This window comes from Dromiciops gliroides, chromosome X (assembly GCF_019393635.1).
Source record: "Dromiciops gliroides isolate mDroGli1 chromosome X, mDroGli1.pri, whole genome shotgun sequence".
In the NCBI taxonomy this organism is placed as follows: domain Eukaryota; kingdom Metazoa; phylum Chordata; class Mammalia; order Microbiotheria; family Microbiotheriidae; genus Dromiciops; species Dromiciops gliroides.
The window spans coordinates 10,490,750-10,511,505 of NC_057867.1; the positions used below are offsets into that span (position 1 = coordinate 10,490,750).

At 42.4% G+C, this 20,756-nt stretch overlaps 1 protein-coding gene across 3 annotated transcripts; it reads left to right on the forward strand.

Moving 5' to 3' along the window:
* Positions 1–204: 204 nt before the first annotated feature.
* RAB9B (RAB9B, member RAS oncogene family) lies at positions 205–18,904 on the forward strand. Of its 3 annotated transcripts, none has more exons than XM_043974851.1 (3): positions 205–435; positions 2,188–2,235; positions 15,313–18,904. In XM_043974851.1, the coding sequence occupies exon 3, from the start codon at positions 15,355–15,357 to the stop codon at positions 15,958–15,960; it is 606 nt and encodes a 201-aa protein (XP_043830786.1). In that variant the 5' UTR covers positions 205–435; positions 2,188–2,235; positions 15,313–15,354; the 3' UTR covers positions 15,961–18,904. The 3 variants fall into 3 exon arrangements, with proteins under 3 accessions (XP_043830786.1, XP_043830785.1, XP_043830784.1); XM_043974849.1 differs by having other exon boundaries at positions 206–435; positions 2,188–2,261; positions 15,313–18,903; XM_043974850.1 differs by lacking the exon at positions 2,188–2,235.
* Positions 18,905–20,756: the final 1,852 nt, after the last annotated feature.

Consider the following 20,756-nt stretch of genomic DNA (forward strand, 5'->3'; position numbering starts at 1 on the left):
GGGGCCCCAGATCTCTAACTGCTTCTCCATATATCGTGAAGGGACTGACGGCCGGAGGCTGGAAGAGGGGCGGGGAGGGGTGAGCGTGAAGCGCCGAGCCGCGGGGCGCGCATGCGCATGCGCACGCGAGGGTCCCCGGGGAGCCGGGGCGCGAGGAAGGGCGGCCCGGCCCCGCCTCCGCCGCCGACCCCCCCTTTTCCCTCCCCCTCCCCCTCCCCATCTCCATCTCTCGGGCGCAAGCGCGGGCTCGGGACTCGGCGGGCGCGAGCGGCAGCTGTCAAGCGAACGAGGCGCAGAGGAGGCGGAGGTGACGGCAGCGGCGAAGCGGCGGTGAGGGGACGGCGCTGACGGGGACCGGGAGAGCGAGCAACCCGGAGCCAGCCGGGCCCGCAGCCCCCCCCCGGCGCCTCCGGCCCGGTCCGGCCCTGCCCCCGGGTAAGGTGCCTGCCTACCTGGCTGGCGGCTGGCTGGGGAAGGGCGAGCCGCCTGAGAGCCGACGGCGGGCGGGAGCAAAGGGGAGGGGGCGGGGGCGGGGGGCGCGAGGCGCGGGGCACGCATGCGCGCCGCCCGGGGCCACTGCGGGGGGGGGGGACGGGACGCCGGCCCCCGCTCTCCATCCCTGGGGGCCGGGAGGCCGGGGTCCCGCTGCCTGCGCCCCGCGCCCCGCCGTCTGCTCCCGGTCCGGTCCATTCTTCCCTTGCGCTTCCGCTGCTGCCGGCTTAATGCCATCCATCCTTGCCCACCCATTGGCCCCTAGGACAGACCTGGAGGCCTTGGGGGCATTGCCCAATCACAGTCCGCCGTGCCTCTCCTCTCCAAGGCCTTAGGTCGCAAACAAGGAGGTCAGGAACCTTGGAAGCTAAAGGGGATGCTGGGCATTCTGGGGCCATGGCCCGTGGTGGGCGCCAACTTCTGTTCTGGCAGCGGTGGCATTTAGGCTCTCAGCATGGGCGCAGCGGCCAACCTGTCAACATTGCAGAACGACTTTGGGCTGACAGGTTTTGTTTTTCTCCCGAGCATCATCAGATGGTGTTGGATGCTGCTGCCTAAGGGGTGGGGGTGAGAAGATATTCTGGACTTCAGGAACAACTTTCTGATCTCAGAAATGACCATGCCTTTAACCCAAGGGATCTCCAGGTGGTGGCCAGCCCCCCCCTTTTTTTGAGGTGATCGCAGTTGGAGAGGAAAGAACCCCTCTCCCTACTCACTAGTGCAGTGTTTTCTACTCCGTGTGATAGATTCCAACAGTGAGCTAACTGCTGTGTCACAGCAAGCCGGGTTTTCCCTACTGCTGGGCTCCTCCTTGGCGCATAGTGCTGCCAGAGCCACTCTCTTCCATGTTCTCTGAGGACAGCCCTGCTTTCTTTTCCCTTCTTTCCCTCAACCTTTCCCTTCTTCTAGCTAGATATTAGAGCCCCACTCAAGATCTGCCTCGGGTAAACTATGGATACCTACCTGATCGGAGAGACTCCTTCCTCTTATAAGGCAACTGAGATAGCATTGCCATTGTCTTGTCTGTTTCTGGGTCCTCTCTTCATGATCATGATAAAATATATTATTTTCAAAGGACTAATTATTTTCTACCTCTTAGACCCCCCCCACCCCTTTTAATCACCGAGTATATAAATGCTGCAGTGTGAAAATTGCTGGGCGAATTTTTCATTCTGGGTACAACATGAGTCAGAGCACCACATTGAATGAAATGGGTAAATGATTCCTAGATGATGTTCCTAAGTCTGCATCTTTAAGGAAAACAAGGAAAAGAATCAAATCTCAGGGTTTTTAGATGCCCGTTGAATCAGATTTTCTCTAGGACAGGCAGTTTTTATCAGAATTCTCTATCTGGGTACATATAATATGCTGATTGTGGGGCCTAGACATAAGGATTTTGACTTACATTTATGTTCTTATAGACTCCTTTTGACAACTTGTTGATATGCTTGGAATGTTTCATTTAAGTATTTGCCACAAGTGTATCTCGGGAGAGAAAAAAAATGGTTTTATTTGCCATTGTACTTTGCTAATTCTTCTCAAAGTACTTCTAAAAGACCTTCTCTCTCCTCTACCAACCATGATCACATGATAATGGAAGTATTACTATTTCAGGGAGAAAATTACAGGGGGGCTTGTTTGTATTTGGGGAAAGGAACAATGTTCATATCAGTTAAACATTTTTCTGTGTTTCAGAATTAGAGAAAGAACACTGGACTAGGAGTCAGAAGACTTGAATTCTTGGTCAGAATCTGCCACTAACATCTTGGGCAAGTTATTTCTGCTTTTTGGGCCTCAGTTTCCTTCTGTGTAAAATGAGGAAGTTGTACTAGAAAATCTCTAAGGTCTATGGAATTCTACCTATTGATTTTTATCTGAAAAGTGCTGTAGCACATTTGTGCCACTTTAAAAGTAATAATAATATAAGAATCAAGGACTAAGGTGATATGTTAGCTTGAGCAGACAAGCTGAGTTCAGGTTCAAATCACAGGCTACAAGAAATGATTGCATGAGACTGACTTCATAGTTACAGAATTAACTGAGATTTTATTGCACATATACTCAGGAACAGGTGGGAATCAGGTGGACCTTAGTTAGGTGAGTACAATCACTGCAAACTCTGATACAGACAACCACAATAGCCACATAGATCATCTCAGTTCTGGGGTACATGGAAAACAATGTTGGGCCAAAAATATGAGGCAGCATTTGGGACACCAATCTTCTTGTGAATGAACCCGATGGCCCCTTCAGGGGCTAAATGTAAAAATACTGATATGGCTGGGTTTCATTACAGAGGCTTTTTTTCACTGAGGGGGAACAACCTGAGCTTATGAGCCTGTTTGGGACCTTATCACTATTTTAGGATGACATTTTTCTTAGCTTGTACAAGTTCATCTGCAAAAATAGGGGAGACAGAAGCTAGGGAATCTGATTCCTGAGAAGCAGAAAGTTAAGCAGAAGAGCAACAATGAAGACATGCAGTACACTGGTACATGTCTACCACACAGAAGGCAGAGTCAATATAATATTTGGACCTTTTAAGCCCATTCACAGGCAAAGAATACAACTTCTTTTTTCCATATTCCATCTCTTTGAAGGAATATACTCAAGGGTTAATGATGTATTGGCTTATTGGGAGGGATGGATAAACTTGTGGTTTTTGTCAGCATGACGGTTGCCATTGATGTTTGCTAGGCCATACCAGTCATTACAACCCTCTTTTATCTGGGGCAAAGGAGACTTTTCATCACATTTATGGCTTTGGTGACTTATCCTGGCAGTGCAAAAACAATTGGATTCCATGGGTGGAGACAAGTAATTTTCAATCTAAGTGAAATTGGAATAGTGTCTTCCCCCCCCCCAAAAAAAAAGTTATCTACCCAAGGGGTTATGAGAACAACTTCTATAAACAAACAAGATATGAAGGTGGAAAGAAAATATATAAAACTGTGGAAATTAAAAAGTTATTATTGGGATATATTTTTCCATGGGTCATCCCTTCATTTCCATGGTGGATTCCCATGGTAGAGGTATCTTAAAATTGTCCTTTGGTTATACTGTATCTCTTCTCATCTCAGTGAACTCTTACAAACATTTGTTTCTTCTGTAAATGCTAAATTAGATAGCTACACAAAAGATCATTATAGAACAAGTATTTCTTAAGGACTAGAGGAACTTACTGCCAGAGGGGGAGAAAGACCTTTTTGTGGTGATATTGATGGTATTTTATAGCATATTGTTCTAGGAATTACAGACTGATCGTGCGTAGTTTTGGGGGGCTTAGTTTCTTTAATTCTGTCTTTATAATGAGTAAAGTTTGGTTCTTGAATTGCCAATTCATAATATATGTCTTCATACTATTCAAGGGGTACACTAGTCAGGTCCATGGTCAACCAGGTGAGGGGTTGCCTCTTTCCAGGGAAGAAAACAGTAGGGTCATCAGAAAAGTCCTGCCACCACCTTCGTGAGGCCGCTTCTCCAATCATTACCTCTGCTCCTATATAACCACCTGGGACTGATTCAATATTCAGAACCATTATTCTGCCTTCAGTGCTTCTTTCATGAGCACTTTAGTAAGTAACCTGTTGACAGTCACCCCTTGATAGTTACAGATTCATCCTCAAGCCCATCACATCAATAATAATTTCTAGCACGAATTAGGCCTTATAATTTAGTAAGTTTTCTTAGCAGGTTTCTGACTTGGCATGGTCAAAATAGAATCACAATCAAATTGTAAGAAGCAACTATAGTCCCAATGGTTTCTTCCCCACACAGTAAGTTCCACTATCTATGGTCATCACAAGAGATGGCACAGCCAACAATTGGTCAGCCATCATGCCTCAACATCAAAATTGGCAAGTACCCAATTAGTTTGCAGATGTAACATTGAATGAACCAGTCAGTAGATGATACGCCTTTTATACCTATTAAGTTCCTGCTAAGTCTTTCCAAAGCTTCCAGTTCTTTTTTCTAAGTTTCCTTCTTTTCCACTTCTCCTAAGTTTCAACCCCACATCTCATCCAAATATGGCATATTAGATAATCATAATACAATCTAAACCAAACTTGACTTCACTCTAGAACAAAATAATATCAAAAATAATAACATTATGGGATACACTAATATTGAGTAAACAGAAGCACTTAAAATAAATCGAAACTATTATACCAATAAGTAAGCTCCTCCAACCACACATTCCCATGAGTCCAAGTTACAAAACGGTCCATGTATTATCCACTCTACACTCAAGTTTCTAGGAAACAAAGCACAGAGATCATTGTTATTCTCCATTTGAGTACACAGTGTAGGCAGCTTCTTCTGGATGAGAAAATTACTCAGATGACAACTCAAATTCCACAGTTCAGTTTTAGCGTTGGTGCTCATAGACTTTCTTAAACACTGCATAATCGCCCCAATTTTACATTTTCATTGCAGTCAGGATAGATTCAGTTCTTGCAACTTGTGTTGTTTAGAAGAGGTCCTCTCTGTTCTACGCTCTTATTGTGATATCTTCCAATGTGGCCCAGCATACTTTATCTCTTGTTGTGGTCCTTCCTAGGGGGCCAAGATCTCCTTGATTTAGGGCTGCTTGTTACAGGTTTGGGGATACATGGCTTCGAATGCAATAAGAATTACAGAACTGTTGTTCTTTGATCAATAGAAAAAAAACAGTAACAGTAATAGTTGATGTTGATCACACAGTGCTTCAAAGTTTATATAGAGTTTTACATACAATCCCATAAAATACTCTAGCTACTAGATTATCACATTGGAAATAGATCACCAAGGATATTCGTTTTATTTATTGATTTTCAACTTCACTTTTCTTAGTATGGGGGGAGGGGGTACCTTTTTAACTAGCATGGCCCTAACCTTTTCTCAGCTTTACGCTATTAAAACTATATGCTTTTTCTATTCCAGTTTTATTCTGTATTTCAAGTGTCTTTGCTTTGCGAATTTCAAAACTAGACTCAGACATGCAAATCACTCATAAAAACTACTCCTGCAAGACTTAGGCTCTCTACTTCTACTTCACGACTTCTAAATTATTTAGGCTAAAACTGCTATCTAAAGACTAGAATTGTTGCAACGTGTAGCTTCTAGGGATTTGGTTCTCCTATTTTGAACTTCTTTTTCTATTAAAAAAAATCAGATAAAAGGGGGCTCTTGTATATGTCCTATAAGGGAGGAAAAAGGGAGCCTCCTGTTTAGGATCTGCCAGAGTCATGGTAGCTTCATGAAAGCTTGTGGATTAAAAGATTTGGAGTCTTAGCTCCAAGGGCTGGAGAGAGCAAAGGAAGGGAGATGATAGTTGACTTTTTCATTCCTTTTTCAGAAGAGATGATCATCCATTCTGAGAATCCCTAGGGTCTCACATACAGGTTTCTCTCAGGACATTCCAGGATAGAGGGAACTGTTAGCTCCCTGAAGTCAGCTCTAGACTACTGGGCCACATGGGGAAGGGGAAAGAATTTTTGTTTTGGGGAAAGTGAGGTCAAACTGTCTACCTGGAGTCTAGGAAGACAGGTGTGAGCTGCGGTTTACCATAAAGGAAGTTGGCATGGTAGGATAGAAGTGTTGAAGCTTGGAGCCAATCAGGGTAATAGAGTAAAAAGAACACTACATTTGGGTTCAGAGGAGCTAGATTTGAACCCCAGATTTGCCACCTACTAGCTAGAAGACCGTGGGCACGTCATTTAACTTCATATGTAAGAGGGAATGTAGCACTGACCACCATGGGCCTGGGTATGCTAATTAAGCTATGATTATAGATCTTCAAAAAGCACATTATTTGCCTATGTTCTCTTTTATTGTCTACATTGTTCATAGAAATGCATAGATGTGCTTCTATATACATTCCAAGAGTCTTATGAAGTTGGGGTCTTTTAGCTTTAGTAATAGTATGTTTTGATAGATTGTACCCAACAACTCATATTATCATAGGTCTTTCTTTGCAAAAAGAAAGCTGATCATATTGGGGAGCTTTTAGCCTAAAGACAAATGTGCAAGTCATTGTTTATCCAAATAGGCATTAGCCCCATCAGATAAATACTTTGTTTGGAGAACTTAGATTTAATAACTTCCAATAGTAAATCACACATCATGCTCGGCAGAGAAGATAAGGACACAGAAGGGAGCTGCATAGGCATAAAGTTCATGAGAGAGAATAGATATCTGGGGAAGAATATCAGAAGCTGCAGCTTGCAGAAAAAGTCCTTCAAGAACCAGACATAGCAATAACAAATATCTTTCCCAGGTCTCTTCTTGCTGGGGTGCTTCAGAAGTCCAGGGTGGAAAGAAAAAGCCAGAGAGTCTGAGGCTTTCAGCCCTCAGGAGAGAGAAAGATCTCAGAAAGAAAAGGGATAGAGTAGCTAGCAAATGCTGTCTAAGCACCTCTTCAAGCTAGGGAAGGAGAGCACAAAACAGCACAGAAATTGCCCTCTGAGAGAAGGGGCAAAAGAGAAGAGCCCACCCTCACCCTCAGCCATCCCTGGTTTCAGGGAGCAGCAGAAAAGGGGAAGGGTAGCTCAGGAAGGGAGTCTGGGTGCAAAGGTCCAAATTATTCATTGTCTGCATCCCCACAATTTAACATTCCATGGTGGGTGAACCCAGCAACCCACCACAGAGAAAACACATGAAATTTCGTGCACATGCAATGTCATTGATATCAATTTACATTCCAGACATTGCTGAAGTACCCCCAATAGAATCACATGAAAGTCTGATTGCCTTCCCATTATAATTTGCATCAAATTCATAGTCAACAAAATTGTGACTGCAATGACTTCTTCCACACTATTCTTTTGCTGGAAAGCAAAATTCAGATTCTTCACACAAATCCCCAGGTGTCTGCATAATCCTTCAGAATTAATCTTATGCAGAATTTATCCCCCCAGTTCTGGCCAGATGTGAAGAGATAAGGCATCTATTTATAATCCAAAATTTTATAAACTTTCATGACTAATTCAAATAGCATGATTCCAGGGTTGTCTGAAATTCTTTTTGCTGACAACCACTGTCCTCTCTATCCCTACACAGAGAGACAGACTCACATACATATATACACACACATGCACAGTCAGATGCCAAATTATTTTTCCAAGGTCTTTTGCATTGGGTAGCTTAGTGAAGAAAAGATCACGGTGCAGTCGATAAAGCACCAGCCCTGAAGTCAGGAGGACCTGAGTTCAGATCTGGTCTCAGACATTTACTAGCTATGTGACCCTGGACAAGTCACTTAACCCTGATTGCCTCTCAAAACAGAAAAGAACAGTAAATTGTAAACTAAATTAACTGCTACCACATTGGTGAACACATAATTAAACAGCTAACTCATGCATGTATCTAGGTTTACACACACCTACACATCACATGTATACACATCAGATTTAACACAGAACCATAAAGCCAGACTTCAAAGTCATTTAAAATTTGGCCAATATTTCTAAATATGTTCTTTTGATTTTCCTGGATTTGATTTTTCTTATCCCCATGCCCTCCCCAACCCACCCCCACCTACAAACCCTTTTCAAGACAATCAGAGGTGGGGAGAGAGAAAAGGGATCACCATCTTTTTTGTCTTCACCAACTATTCTGTTTATTCCTCTTTGGAAATAACTTGATTTCAGTTGCCCCCTTCATTATCCTCTACATCTTCACAACAGACTCTTATCTCAGACTGGAGTCTTTCCTTCTCAACCAATGCTTTCTTCATTAGGAGGGAAATGAGCCCGTCTACGTCATCATTTTGGTTTTCTTTCATCTTAGCCATCCAGTCGAGGATAGGGAATTCCTTCTCCTTCCCCTTCACTTTCCTGCTCTGCCCAGTCTGTCCTGCCATCGCCCTAGCTCAAAAGTGCAGTGTCTGCACCGACCTCCTAGTACGTTTGTGTTAGCCTGACCAGCCAAGCTGATCAGTGGTAGGGTTCAAATCACAGGAGCAGGAAACGACTAAACAAGACTGACTTACATTTACAGAGTCAATTGAGATTTTTTGCAAGGATACACAGGAACAGGTAGCGATCAGCTTCCCCAATCTGGCAGAAATGGCAGGACTGGGAGCGTGAGGCAGCAGTCAGGACACCAGCTCTTCCCTGAATGAATCCAAAGTTCTCTCTCTAGGGGAGAGGTTTTTATAACCCCTCAGAGGTGGGGGTGGAGGAGTATTCATATAGCTGGGATTTGTCACTGATGCTTGTTCCCACAGAGTGGAGGAGCCAGCCTCCGCCTGTGACCCGTGAGAAGCTTTATCACTGTTTCAGGATGTATTCCTCCCTCACTTGGCCTTGTATACTTCTTATTATTCAGTTGTGTCGTATTCTTCATGACTCTGTGAACCATACTGTCCATAGGGTTTTCTTGGCAAAGATACTGGAGCAGTTTGCCATTTTCCTTCTCCAAAGGATTAAGGTAAACAGGGTTAAGTGACTTGCCCCAGGGTAACACAGCTAGTAAGTATCTGAGGTCAGGTTTGAACTCAGGTCTTCCTGACTCCAGGCCTAGCACTCTATCCACTGAGCCATTCAGCTGCCCCTGGCCCTGTATAAGGTTTACTACAAAAATTGAGGAGGCCTGAACTGGTAAAGCTGATTACTGAAAAACAGAAACTTAATCAGAAAAGCAAACCTTAAGACATGTGTCATGTACTGCATAAAGGCTATATAGCGATGATACAGATTTAAGGGGTTTTGAGCTGTTTCATGTGCTAATAATACAACTATCATCCAGAAACATTAATAGAAAATGTCAACTTCATATAGCATGTTTTCAGATACAGAGTAATACTTACGAGCTCTGAAAAAGACAAATTCACTCCTTTTATTGATGCCTCCCCTCAGTAATAATCATCATCCCGGCCATCATATCATTACTCCCCCCCAGTCCAATCCTGATTATATCATCATCAGCAACAACAACAACAACAACAACAACAATAATAACAGTACCTTCTACCAGGAATCATCTCTGGAGTAAAACTGTTCTCCTGCCTCTAATGATTACCACCTCTGAGACTTTGGGCTCATGACTGTAAAATTATACTTACTTGTAAAATAAGAGCTTTAGACCAGATAAGCTCTGAGGTCCTTTCCAGCTCTAAGTCTGCGATTCTTTGTGGATATAGCATTCCATATTTCAATCTACAAAAGCCCTTTCACATGTATGGAGGCAGTATAGTATAGGAAATAGAGCACTGAACTTGGGGGCAGAAAATCTGGATGCAAATTTTACCTCTGATACTTTACTAGCCATATGGTTATGGGTAAGTTGGTATCCTTCTCTGAGCCTTAGCCTCCTTGCCTCACAGGGATGTTCTGAGGCTCAGATGGGAATCACAAAATATGAGGTGGATGGTGGACCTTCAGAAGCCACACCTGAAAAAGAATCCCCAGTGGGTGGCCATCCAGTTTTCAGAGGGAATCTACTACTTCTCTAGATAGTCCATTTCATCTTTAGATGGTTCTGATTGTCAGGCAGTTTTTCCTTATGTCCATCCTAAAAGCCATAATATTCTACACACACACACACACACACACACACACAGGGAGGGAGAGAGGGAGGGAGAGAGAAAGAGAGAGAGAGAGAGAGAGAGAGAGAGAGAGAGAGAGAGAGAGAGAGAGAGAGAGAGAGAGAGAGAGAGAAAGAGAGAGAGAGAGAGGGGTGTCCTCTTCTCTAGGCTAAATGTCCTTAGTTCCTTCAACTCATCTTCATGTGACCTAAACTTAAGACCCTCATCTCAATGTTTTTCAACTTGTCAAAGTCCTTCCTAAAATGTGGTAGCCAGAACTGAAGACAATTCCCCATATGGTCCAACTAGGGTAGAATACAGAGGAACCCTAGTCCTGGACAGTATGCTTATCTTCATGAAACCCAGTTTGATTTTTTTTCTTTTTTTACTTCCATATAACCTTTTAGGTAGTCCATTCAAACCCTCAGGTATTTTTCAAATAAATTTTTGTCTAGCTACCCCTCCCCCATTTTGTAGTTGTGAGGTTAATTGATTTGATCCCAAAGTAAGACTCTGTATTTATCTCTCAAATGATTATATTTGGCCTAGAACTGTACCTTGTCAAAATCTTTTTGGATTCCAGGGCCGGTGCTTTATCCACTGCGCCACCTAGCTGCCCCTAGAAAATGTAATAAGCATACCATTAATGCACTTATCCAAGCTGATGACAACAAATTTCAAATGGTACAGAGCCAAACGCCTTTCTCTGGGGCACTTCGCTGGATACCTCTTTCTAGGCTGACATCAAACCATTACTAACTACTCTTAAGCTTCAGCCATTCAACCAATCCTGAAGCCATCTAATTGCACTATCATTTAGTCCACATGTTTCCATCTTATGCCACCAGAATAGCATGAGAGATTTTATCAAATACTTTGCTAAGATCAATAGAAACTTTACCTCATTTGTCCGACTTTTGTGAATTTTGTCACAAAAGGAAATGGCCTCTTCTTTTGTTTTATTTATGCTTTTTGTATACTTCTATCACTAAAGATCATAGCTCTAGAGCCAGAAGGGACCAGAGAGGAGAGGTCACCTAGCCCAATGCCTTCATTTTAAAGATGAATTGGGGAGGTTATGTATGTAATTTTTCCCAAGCTCACGTAGGCAGTAAAGCTTCAGAGGCAGAATTGGAACCTAGGTCTTCTGATGCCATTGCTTTCTCTACTTTGCCTCCCCAAGGACAAATTCCCTCATGTGCCCCCAAAATAGCTTCCTCCCTTCTAAAAGTGAAGTACAGTTAAGCACATTGGCCATGGCATGACCAACTGCTCTTGGTGAAACTAAGTTGATTCTTTTTGATCATAACTTCGTTTTCTAAATGTTCACTAACCATCCCTGGGATAAGGTCATTTTGCCAGGAACCAAAGTCAGGCTCACTGACATACAGTCTGCTTAGTGTATTCTTCTCCATTTTTGAAAATTAGGACAGTATTTTCCCTTCTTCAGTCTCTTCCATTTAAGAGATCATGGAAAATGGCTTAGTAATCACATCTAACCATAGCAGGGAGTTCTAGACCTGGTGACTTGAACTTCTTAAGGGCAGCTCTTATGAACTCCCTACTTAGCACAAGTATCAATCTTCTATTATCCATTCCGTTCTACCCTTTCCAGTCCAAAGACCATTCTCCTTAGCAGACAAAACAAAAGCTTCACAGGAGGTGAATGCCTTTTCTCAGCTCTCAGGGAGCCTATGTTCTATTGAATTGTCCAGGGTCCTATGGTTAGAGAGCGGTAGATCTGGGGCTAAAACCTCAATCTTTCTGATTCCTAATCCTGCTCTACTTCTGCTACACCATGGTAGAGGTGAATACCCTAAAGAAATGGGCAGCTGGCATGCTCTGGAATCAATTCAGTAGCCTGAATTCCTAGATCCTTTTTTTTTTTTAAGTGAGGCACTTGGGGTTAAATGACTTGCCCAGGGTCACACAGCTAGTAAGTGTTAAGTGTCTGAGGCCGGATTTGAACTCAGGTCCTCCTGACTCCAGGGCCGGTGCTCTATCCACTGCGCCACCTAGCTGCCCCCTAGATACTTTTTATAGCAGTCAACAAACATTTAACTCAGTAGTAAAAGAACTACCCGCGCAAGGGACCCTAGGAGGGGAAAGGTTGCCACTGGACTTTCGTGCCCTGTTATTGAACCTCAAGCATGGATTTGGGGGAATGGATTAAAGAGCAGTAATAAGAGGCAGTCCCAATCCAGGCCCGAACAACCCCTTCCCTGAGGATGTGGCCCTGGATCCAGTGGCTTACCAGGAGAATTTCTGAGCCAAAGAATAGATGTTATCGCTGCAAAGAAACTATGATGTATAAGTATCTAATTGTCTCAGACAATTAGTGAAACTTAGTGAAATTGCTGTTAATGAAAAGGTGCAGGTTCAACATCATTTGTGTATTTCCCAAAGCAGTCAAAGTACAAATAATTGCAGTCTGCTTTCCCATGCGTCCTTCCTACTCCTCTACTCTAATTGTAGCTCTCTGGTAGTTTGGTTTCCATAGTCACTTCATTGGCCCTTCATTCTATTGAGCTTATCCACAGCCGGGAAATTATCCCTAATGAGTTTGATAATATGATCACCAGTCTGCTAGGAGTGTAACTGAGTTCATTTCACACATGCCATTGATTGCTATCATAGTATGTCAAGAGTCCTGTTTCCTAAAATTGTCTTTCAGATCTGCACAATGAACAAGAAAGTATGCTAACAGCTATTCCATCTCCATTTAAAGAAACATTTATCAAATTGAGCTGGCTTCAAGAGCTTCAAATTGCGAATAGAAGAGGGCATAAAATAGGGCTTTTGTAATTATGAGGGTGCTTGAGAAATCTATAGTGTCACTATGGCTTCAAGTCTCAACTCTCATATATATGGGCTGTGTGACTGTTGGCAAGTCACTGAAATTATCAGTGCTGCAGATGAGACTCTAAGACAAATTGCCAATTGAAATTAGTGGAGAGAATTTCCACACCAGGGGGTTCCTCACACTGATTACGTTATACCTCCTCCACCTGCAAAGGGGTTGTGCTTAGTGACTTAGCAATTAATATCTCTACTGATGAATTAATCAATCCAGTATTTTTAGCTTGAATTTCCTGACGTTTATAACATTAAACTATTAAACAGTAGGATGAAAAAGATGCTTTATAGTCCAAGTGTAAACTGTGAGCCCTGTTTGCTAATTGATTTTCTGTTTATACTTCTGTTACCCAAGCTTAACTGTTTATCTAAGAGTTTTGCCTTGATTAAGAATATTATTATTAAAATGAAGGTGTCTTATAATTTCAAGGTCTTGTATTTGTTTATTTAAGCAATCAACCAGTCAGTCAAATCAATTTCTTAAGCTCCAGGCTTAGGGCTAAGAGCTGTACCACCTTTGTTCAAGATTGACTACCTTGATCAAATGATCAGCTTTGAGAATAGAATGACAAGCAGAAGCTAGCTTCCAGTTTTACTTTATTTTTTCTTCATTACTGTGGACAGTGAAAGAGGCAGAGTGGTACAATGGTTAGAGAGCAGGCTTTGAAGCCAGGAAGACCTTTGCGTTCTAGTCTTACCTCTGACACAGACTGGTTGTGTGACCCTGGGCAAGTCACTCAACCTCTCAGGGCTCTAAGACCATAAGTTGCGGGGGAGTTGCTAACCTACATCGGTAGAGGAAGTTCACTCTTCTGGGAGTTCTCTTTATCAATAAAATCATTGACCAAGTCCCTCACCTGGTTGTGTACATTAGATGGTACAACAGTGTGGGGCAGATTATCCTTTTACTGGGGCAACTGTCCTGTCATGGAAATGGGGCCTTTAGGAGAAAGAAATAGAAGGAAGCCTAGTTCTAGTGTAGATGTTCCCTGTACTTTACACCCCTCTTTGCATTCCCTTCACTAAATATCTTTTGCTAGCTTTGTTCTGTTTTCTTTTCAAAGGCTATTTTCTTTAACGTTATCATACTAAGAATACAAATTAAATACATTATATTTGGGACAAGTTAAGGTTCTTATAGCTTCACTTTTCTCTTAGAGTGTTAACTATGCATATTAAATATGTGCTGTGGATTTAAGTTGAAGTTGTTACTTTTTGCTTTTCCTGAGGTGTTTTCCTATCAATTTTTGGAATTCAGTTTCCAAAGTTGTTTTTTAGAAAGGGTGGATAAGAAGACTAAAATCATGGAAAAAGAATCAGGTAGGTAGATACCTTTGTAGAAGCAGTTGTATGAATCACACACACACACACACACACACACACGAACACATACACACACGATTTGGTCTTTCTAATGTTTAGTTACTACACAAACATACCAAAAAGTTTTGGATGGAGGGAGAAAACTTCTTAGTGTGTCTTTACACACTAAACTTACAACGTGTGTGCTTCTGGGGGCATTCTAGCAAGGGCATTAATTAGTGGCTCCATTCCCATCTCTCTTTTCTCTTGCAATCATAATATTCCCTTTACCTTCATCATTCTTACAGATTTGTTTAGTTCACCCAACGACCTAATCACTATATGTAATTTGTCTAAGATACCTTCTAGGTGTTTCATGTGGAAATAAGCTGCCATGGACCCTCCCCAAAATGAGTGAGAAATTCCATGTATGTTTGGTATTTTTTCTGACTCAGAGTCATTACCTTTGTAATGCCATCAGTTTCAGCAAAGTCAAGATCATAGTAGACCCCCTCACTGATAGACAAGCCCCACAGAATTAGAAACGCTTTGACTAACTTGACCTTTTTCCCATTTCTCCTATCAGAACCTAGTGCAGGGATCGCAGGCCTAGAGATCTACTTCAGCATCAGCTATCTTGGAAGCTCTCAGTAGCACGTCTCAATCCCCAAATCAGTTACAGAACTATCCTTTTATTGCTCATGCTATCCATCCCAGGGCCAGGCCCAAACTGAAACTATATACCATCAGTTAGGAGTGAAGTACTCTTTTGCCAATGTATTCAGCCTTGAATATTCAACACTTTGTCAGAAATTGTAGCAGCATTAGACAAAAGAAAAGCAAGTTATCTCTTTTCGTATATCGTGAAGAGTTTGTTCTTTTTGGCTGTGTACTGTTACGGGGCTTGTGTCGAATGCAAAAACGATACTTTTTCAATGGCTCTGTGATGTTACCAATATGGGTACTCCCTGTACCCGTGCAGATCATAACCGATCTATGTCTGCCCATCTTGTGACTCATGTCCATGTCCTCTCTTTAATCTGTCAGTTAAAGTATAGAGCCTTCCCCTGCAATGCAGAGGAATCAAATATTGAATTGCTTATAGTTTCCTTGCGTTTAACTGTTTTCCCTCTTCTTTTTCCTCTTATTTTCAGATTGTCTTGGTCACAAGCCCATACCCACCTGCTGCCGTTACAATGAGTGGGAAGTCCCTGCTCTTAAAGGTCATTCTCCTGGGGGATGGTGGAGTCGGGAAAAGCTCCCTCATGAACCGTTATGTAACCAACAAATTTGACTCTCAGGCTTTCCACACTATAGGTGTGGAATTCCTAAACCGAGATTTGGAAGTCGATGGTCGCTTTGTGACCCTCCAGATCTGGGACACTGCAGGTCAGGAGCGCTTCAAGAGCCTACGAACACCATTCTACAGAGGCGCAGACTGCTGCCTCTTGACCTTTAGTGTGGATGATAGGCAGAGCTTTGAAAATCTTAGCAACTGGCAGAAAGAGTTCATCTATTATGCAGACGTGAAAGACCCTGACCACTTCCCCTTTGTAGTCCTAGGGAACAAGGTAGACAAAGTCGAAAGGCAAGTGACCACTGAAGAGGCACAGACCTGGTGTTTGGAGCATGGGGATTACCCCTACCTGGAAACCAGTGCCAAAGATGACACCAATGTCACCGTGGCCTTTGAAGAAGCAGTGAGGCAGGTTCTGGCAGTAGAGGAGCAGCTGGAGCATTGCTTGCTGGGCCATACTGTTGACCTAAACAGCAGCTCCAAAGCTGGATCTTCATGCTGTTAAAGCGACAGCTTCTAGAAAAGTGTACCCCAACCTTGATTTGTCGATAGTATAAGGAGAGCTGATTTCCAGGCGCATCCAAGAGGGTCCAGAGAAAGGGTAGTTAGATGTTATTGTTGACTGTCAATCAGGGCCTTTCAAATTGAAGTTGGGAGTTGAGAAGAAAAAGCTTTATGGGGAGCAAGCCAAATGTCTTTGTGTGTGATTTCTGCTATTTCCCCTTCCTGCATATATCAACCAGGGCTTTCGAGGAAGATTTAGGTCTCAAAGGAATGAAATAGTTTCACGTTTGCAGTATTAACCCAGAACCCGCTGTGAAAATGAGACTTTCAGCAACATGGAGTCGGAGAGTTACAGGTATCACTGAAAAGGTTTCCACTAATGAACTGAAAAGGGTTGCCACATCCAACTTTTGGAAAAGTAGTTCCTTACATTTCTGCCAAAGGAATGGCATGAGTCTTGAGCTGTGTTTCAGCAGAAGTAGTGATGCTTCTTGAGACTGGCATGACTGCAAATGCAGATCTGTAACAATGTATGTTGCCTTGGTGAACCCCTTCTATATATTTTTCTCCTGCTCTGAGCCTTTCAAAGAATACCACCTCAATGTGAGACAGACTCATGCCACTGGGGACACTAGACTCCTTTTGTTTGAAACGAATAGATTTTGTTCAAATATCTCAACCTTCTTTGGTGAGAAATGGTTGATCTGCCTTTACTTTGCACCCTCGCTGCATCGAGACATTGCTTCTATGTCAGCCTTTCATCAACTGAAGAGTTCTGCCTGATCTTCCTAATGATGAGTGTCTTTAGTCATGATTCACTGCATTTGGCTCAGGTAGTCCTTTTGGCCACCAGAACGAGCTCATTGGGAAGGCCATTAGAAGTTAGGGGACAATGAGTCTCCCTCGCAAAGTTCTTTAACTGCAAGTATTGGAAGATCTTTCTATGTAGAAGAGGAAGCTTAACTTGTCTGGCTGCTCTAAGAGGCAAAACCGTGACCGAAAGGTAAAAGTTACAAGAAGCAGAACATAGGAGCTAACTACCAGTGGCCTGGACTTCCTTGAGAGGACCTTGTCACTCCAAGGCATTCAACCAGAGGCTGAGTAACAACCTATCAGAGATGCTATAGAAGGGATTCCTGTACTGAGTGAGAGGTTGAACTCCATTATCTCTCAGCTCTCTTCCAACTCAAAGTCCTCTGAGTCTATAATGTATGTTTCAGTGCCATGGAATTCCAGGTTTGTCACGGGATGGCAGCTCAGGCCCAAGAGAGCAATGTGCTAATGTCTTAGTCTGCTTTAAAGTAGCTTGTCTTTAACAACGACCGGGCACTTAATTCTTTTGGCCTTTGGACAATGGCAGGGGAAAGTCTAGAACTCTTAAACAATCCTACTGTGTCCTAACGTAAGCTTATCGAAGTACAACAGGGCTTGGTCAACTCTTGGCCACAGTGGCTGCTGGATCTAAACCATGTTATTGAAATGTACAGTCCAGAACCTGCTTTTTATTGATTGATCCATTTGTCCCATGTAGCTCTTATTCTGTAGATCCATACTCTCTTTGATAAATATCTAACCTAAAACAGTGAACTCCTGATAGAAACTACCAGTAAAGGGATTTTTTTCCCCCAAGGGCAGCGTTCACAATAGTACAACCTAGCCTCTGTACTAATCACATAAAAAGTTCACCTACGCAGAGAGGCTTGTCTGAAAATGGAATGAACTGACTACACCCAAATCTCCACCTAAGGTATAGATCTGGTCCCATTACCCAGACTAGCCTTGATGTGGGATATCAGAACCAGAATTGACCCTCTCCCCTTCCTTCCAGCTCTTAAGTCTAGGCTCCTTCTGCTGACTTCACCCACAGCTACCAACACTGCTTTCCAAGTTTTATGATCCAACTGCAGCAGTCACATTAAGGTGGAAATTTTCAAGTTGCTGTAGTAAGAACTAGTCGTTGTTAATGCTCATTTTAAAAAACTGCATGGGATATGGGACCCCTCTTTCTATTTGCATTCTGTTTATGATCGCTTCTATTTGTAGAGCTTAGGCCTTTATAAAGACCAACATGGACTGACTCCCCAAAGGACTGGCTTCTGTTATAGTGGCATATGGTTTGTTGACTAAAAATCACATAACTTTAATGTTTTGGGGCCTGTTTTCTACTCAAGACAAATGTTAATCATCTTGATGGATCGACTGATGCCCCATTTCTCTTCACCACCATACCAATTTCCCTGCCAAGTCACTTCATGATCTCTTAATGAAGGTACTTAATTGTGATTCAAGCAGTGGCATTCTGATGTGTAACACCCAGCGGGCTGCTTATGTATAGTTTGGCTAATGTAGAGAAAGGCTAACTTAAGCCCCAGAACTGTGCTAGTGATTGATTATATATATATATACCCAGGAATAGTTAGTGTCGATGGTTTGGGGTTTAATTTCTGTTTTGGCTTTTGCTTTTAAGGAACACTAGATATGAGACATTCCTCATTAGAATTATGTATAGTTTTTTTTAAATGATCCATTAAGGTATCATACCAAATTTTTACTTTGTTCATTTCTCTGTATTCGAAGAAAATTCCGGGGGCCTCAAAATTCAATTTGTGCCTACCTTGGCCATCTCAATTTTGCCCTATGGCAATCCACACTCCTTGTTGCTGGTGCTGCTAAAAGTCTCAAGAATCGTGTTTCAGGTGTTTTGATTCAGCTATTAAAATTCATCTGTGTTAAAGTGAATTTGTGCACTCTTGTGTTTTTGTTACATTTGGAATAACCACAACTATAGTAAACTTGTCCAAGTTCATTTTTTTTGAGCAGCTGGTAAGCCTAACTCCAAAATCATTGGTTCATGCTGATCGAATCTAGTCTCCTCACTTGACAGGGATGGAAACTGAAACTCCAAGAAGTTTCCCTCATTCCAAGCCCAAGGTTGCACAGCCAGGATTTGAACCCAGGTCCTTTGACTCCAGAGCCACTCTTTTCACTGCACCACACTGGACACATAGCTGCTTATTGTTCAGCCCACAGGAAATAAAACCAACAAGGGTTTGAGGCCTATTTGGTGCTATTTCCTAACAAATTGGTAGGTGTGAACTCACAGCATGTATTTGCAAGTAGGGACCCAGTTTCAAATCCTGGCTCTGCAACTTATTAGCTGTGTCATCTTGAGCAAGTCACCTAACTTCTCTGGACCTCAGTTCCCTCAATTGTAAAATGGAAGGCTTAGATTAGATGGTCTGAGATCTATAATCTAGGAACCAAAGCCTTGCTTCTCCTGGTCTTTATTATAATTTAAAATAAAATGTTAAATCACTATAAGATGATATAAATACACTATTAATTATAAACATTCTACTTGCTTATTTTCTTAATGCCTAATAACCTCACATTCTCATAGTGCTTTTCTTATGACAACCCTGTGAAATAGCTAGTACTGGTATTATTATATCTACTTTATAGCTGGGGAAACCTCTCTAAGAGGTTAAGTGACTCACATAAGGTCATACAGCCATTAAGGAACAGAGCCAGGACTTGAATGCAGGTTTTCTGAAACCAGGTTCTATAGTCTTGTTACCACTAACCTAGTACACATTGATGATATTTTGATTCATACCTTCTGATCAATTAGAAAAATAAAACAGTATAGGTAAGACCAAAGAACTGTTCATGTTGCCTTTAGATGCTGGATGGGGAGTCAGAGGACCTGGCTTTAAATCTCAGCACTTTAAAACTCAGCTAGGTGGCGCAGTAGATAAAGCAGCAGCCCTGGATTCAGGAGGACCTGAGTTCAAATATGGCCTCAGACACTTGACACTTACTAGCTGTGTGACCCTGGGCAAGTCACTTAACCATCATTGCCCTGCAAAAATAAAAAAATAAATCTCAGGATTGCTACTTACTAGCTATGTGACCTTGGGGAAGTCATGTCCCCTCTTGGGGCCTTTGTGTTCTCTAGAAAAGGAGGGGTTATACTAGATAACCTTTCCAAGGTTTATTCAAGTTCTAAATGCATGATTCTGCAATTTTGTGTCTATACAGATATGTGCATCAGAACACATTGTACTTGCTAGTGACTTTAAAAATCACATCCCACCTCCCTGAAGGGCACAGATCCCAGCATGGTGGGTAATTTAGCTACACTACATTCTTTTTATCAAAGTCTCTTATCTTCTTCCTACTTCTCTGTATTAAAATGTTGGTCAATTGAAATCTCATGAAAGACCTGGTTCTGCCACAAGAGCAGTTTCCAATGTAATCATCCACGGATTTGAAAGTAGGGGTTAACTGGAGTTAGTAGTACCTAATGAATCAAGGGAGCCGGGGAGTCCAAGAGGCAGAGTGAGGAATGTTTAGATCAATCCCAATTTCTTAGAGAAAAAAAGGTCAAAATAAATGTTAATGAGATGTAAAAAAAATGTCTGCTCATTCCTCCTAATTGGATCCTAAATATGGGTGTCTGCTCTGAGAATGTTTGTGGACAGCACAACTCCAGGGAACTTAGTGTCCATTCTTTGTGCAACTCTGACCCTGAGAGTGACCTTGGCCTAGACAAACTTGTAATTGGAGCTCTCCCTGAAATTCCTCTTTCATTTTTTACTTCTGGTTAAGGCTTAAGCCATCTTCTAGTAGTAAATACGCAGGCTGGGAAGATCCTAGGGGTGGCTTTCAACTTCTTGTGCTCTTCCTCACAGTTCTGTTCACCACTGTCGGGGGAATCTCTGTTCCTAACAGTACCTCCAGATTTTCATTCACCAGCACCCATTGGCCTGGCATTCAAGGTTTATTGCTAGCTGC

What these genes read in the sequence shown, in the direction of transcription:
- RAB9B (XM_043974851.1), top strand. Translation starts at nt 15,355, where the DNA reads ATGAGTGGGAAGTCCCTGCTCTTAAAGGTCATTCTCCTGGGGGATGGT.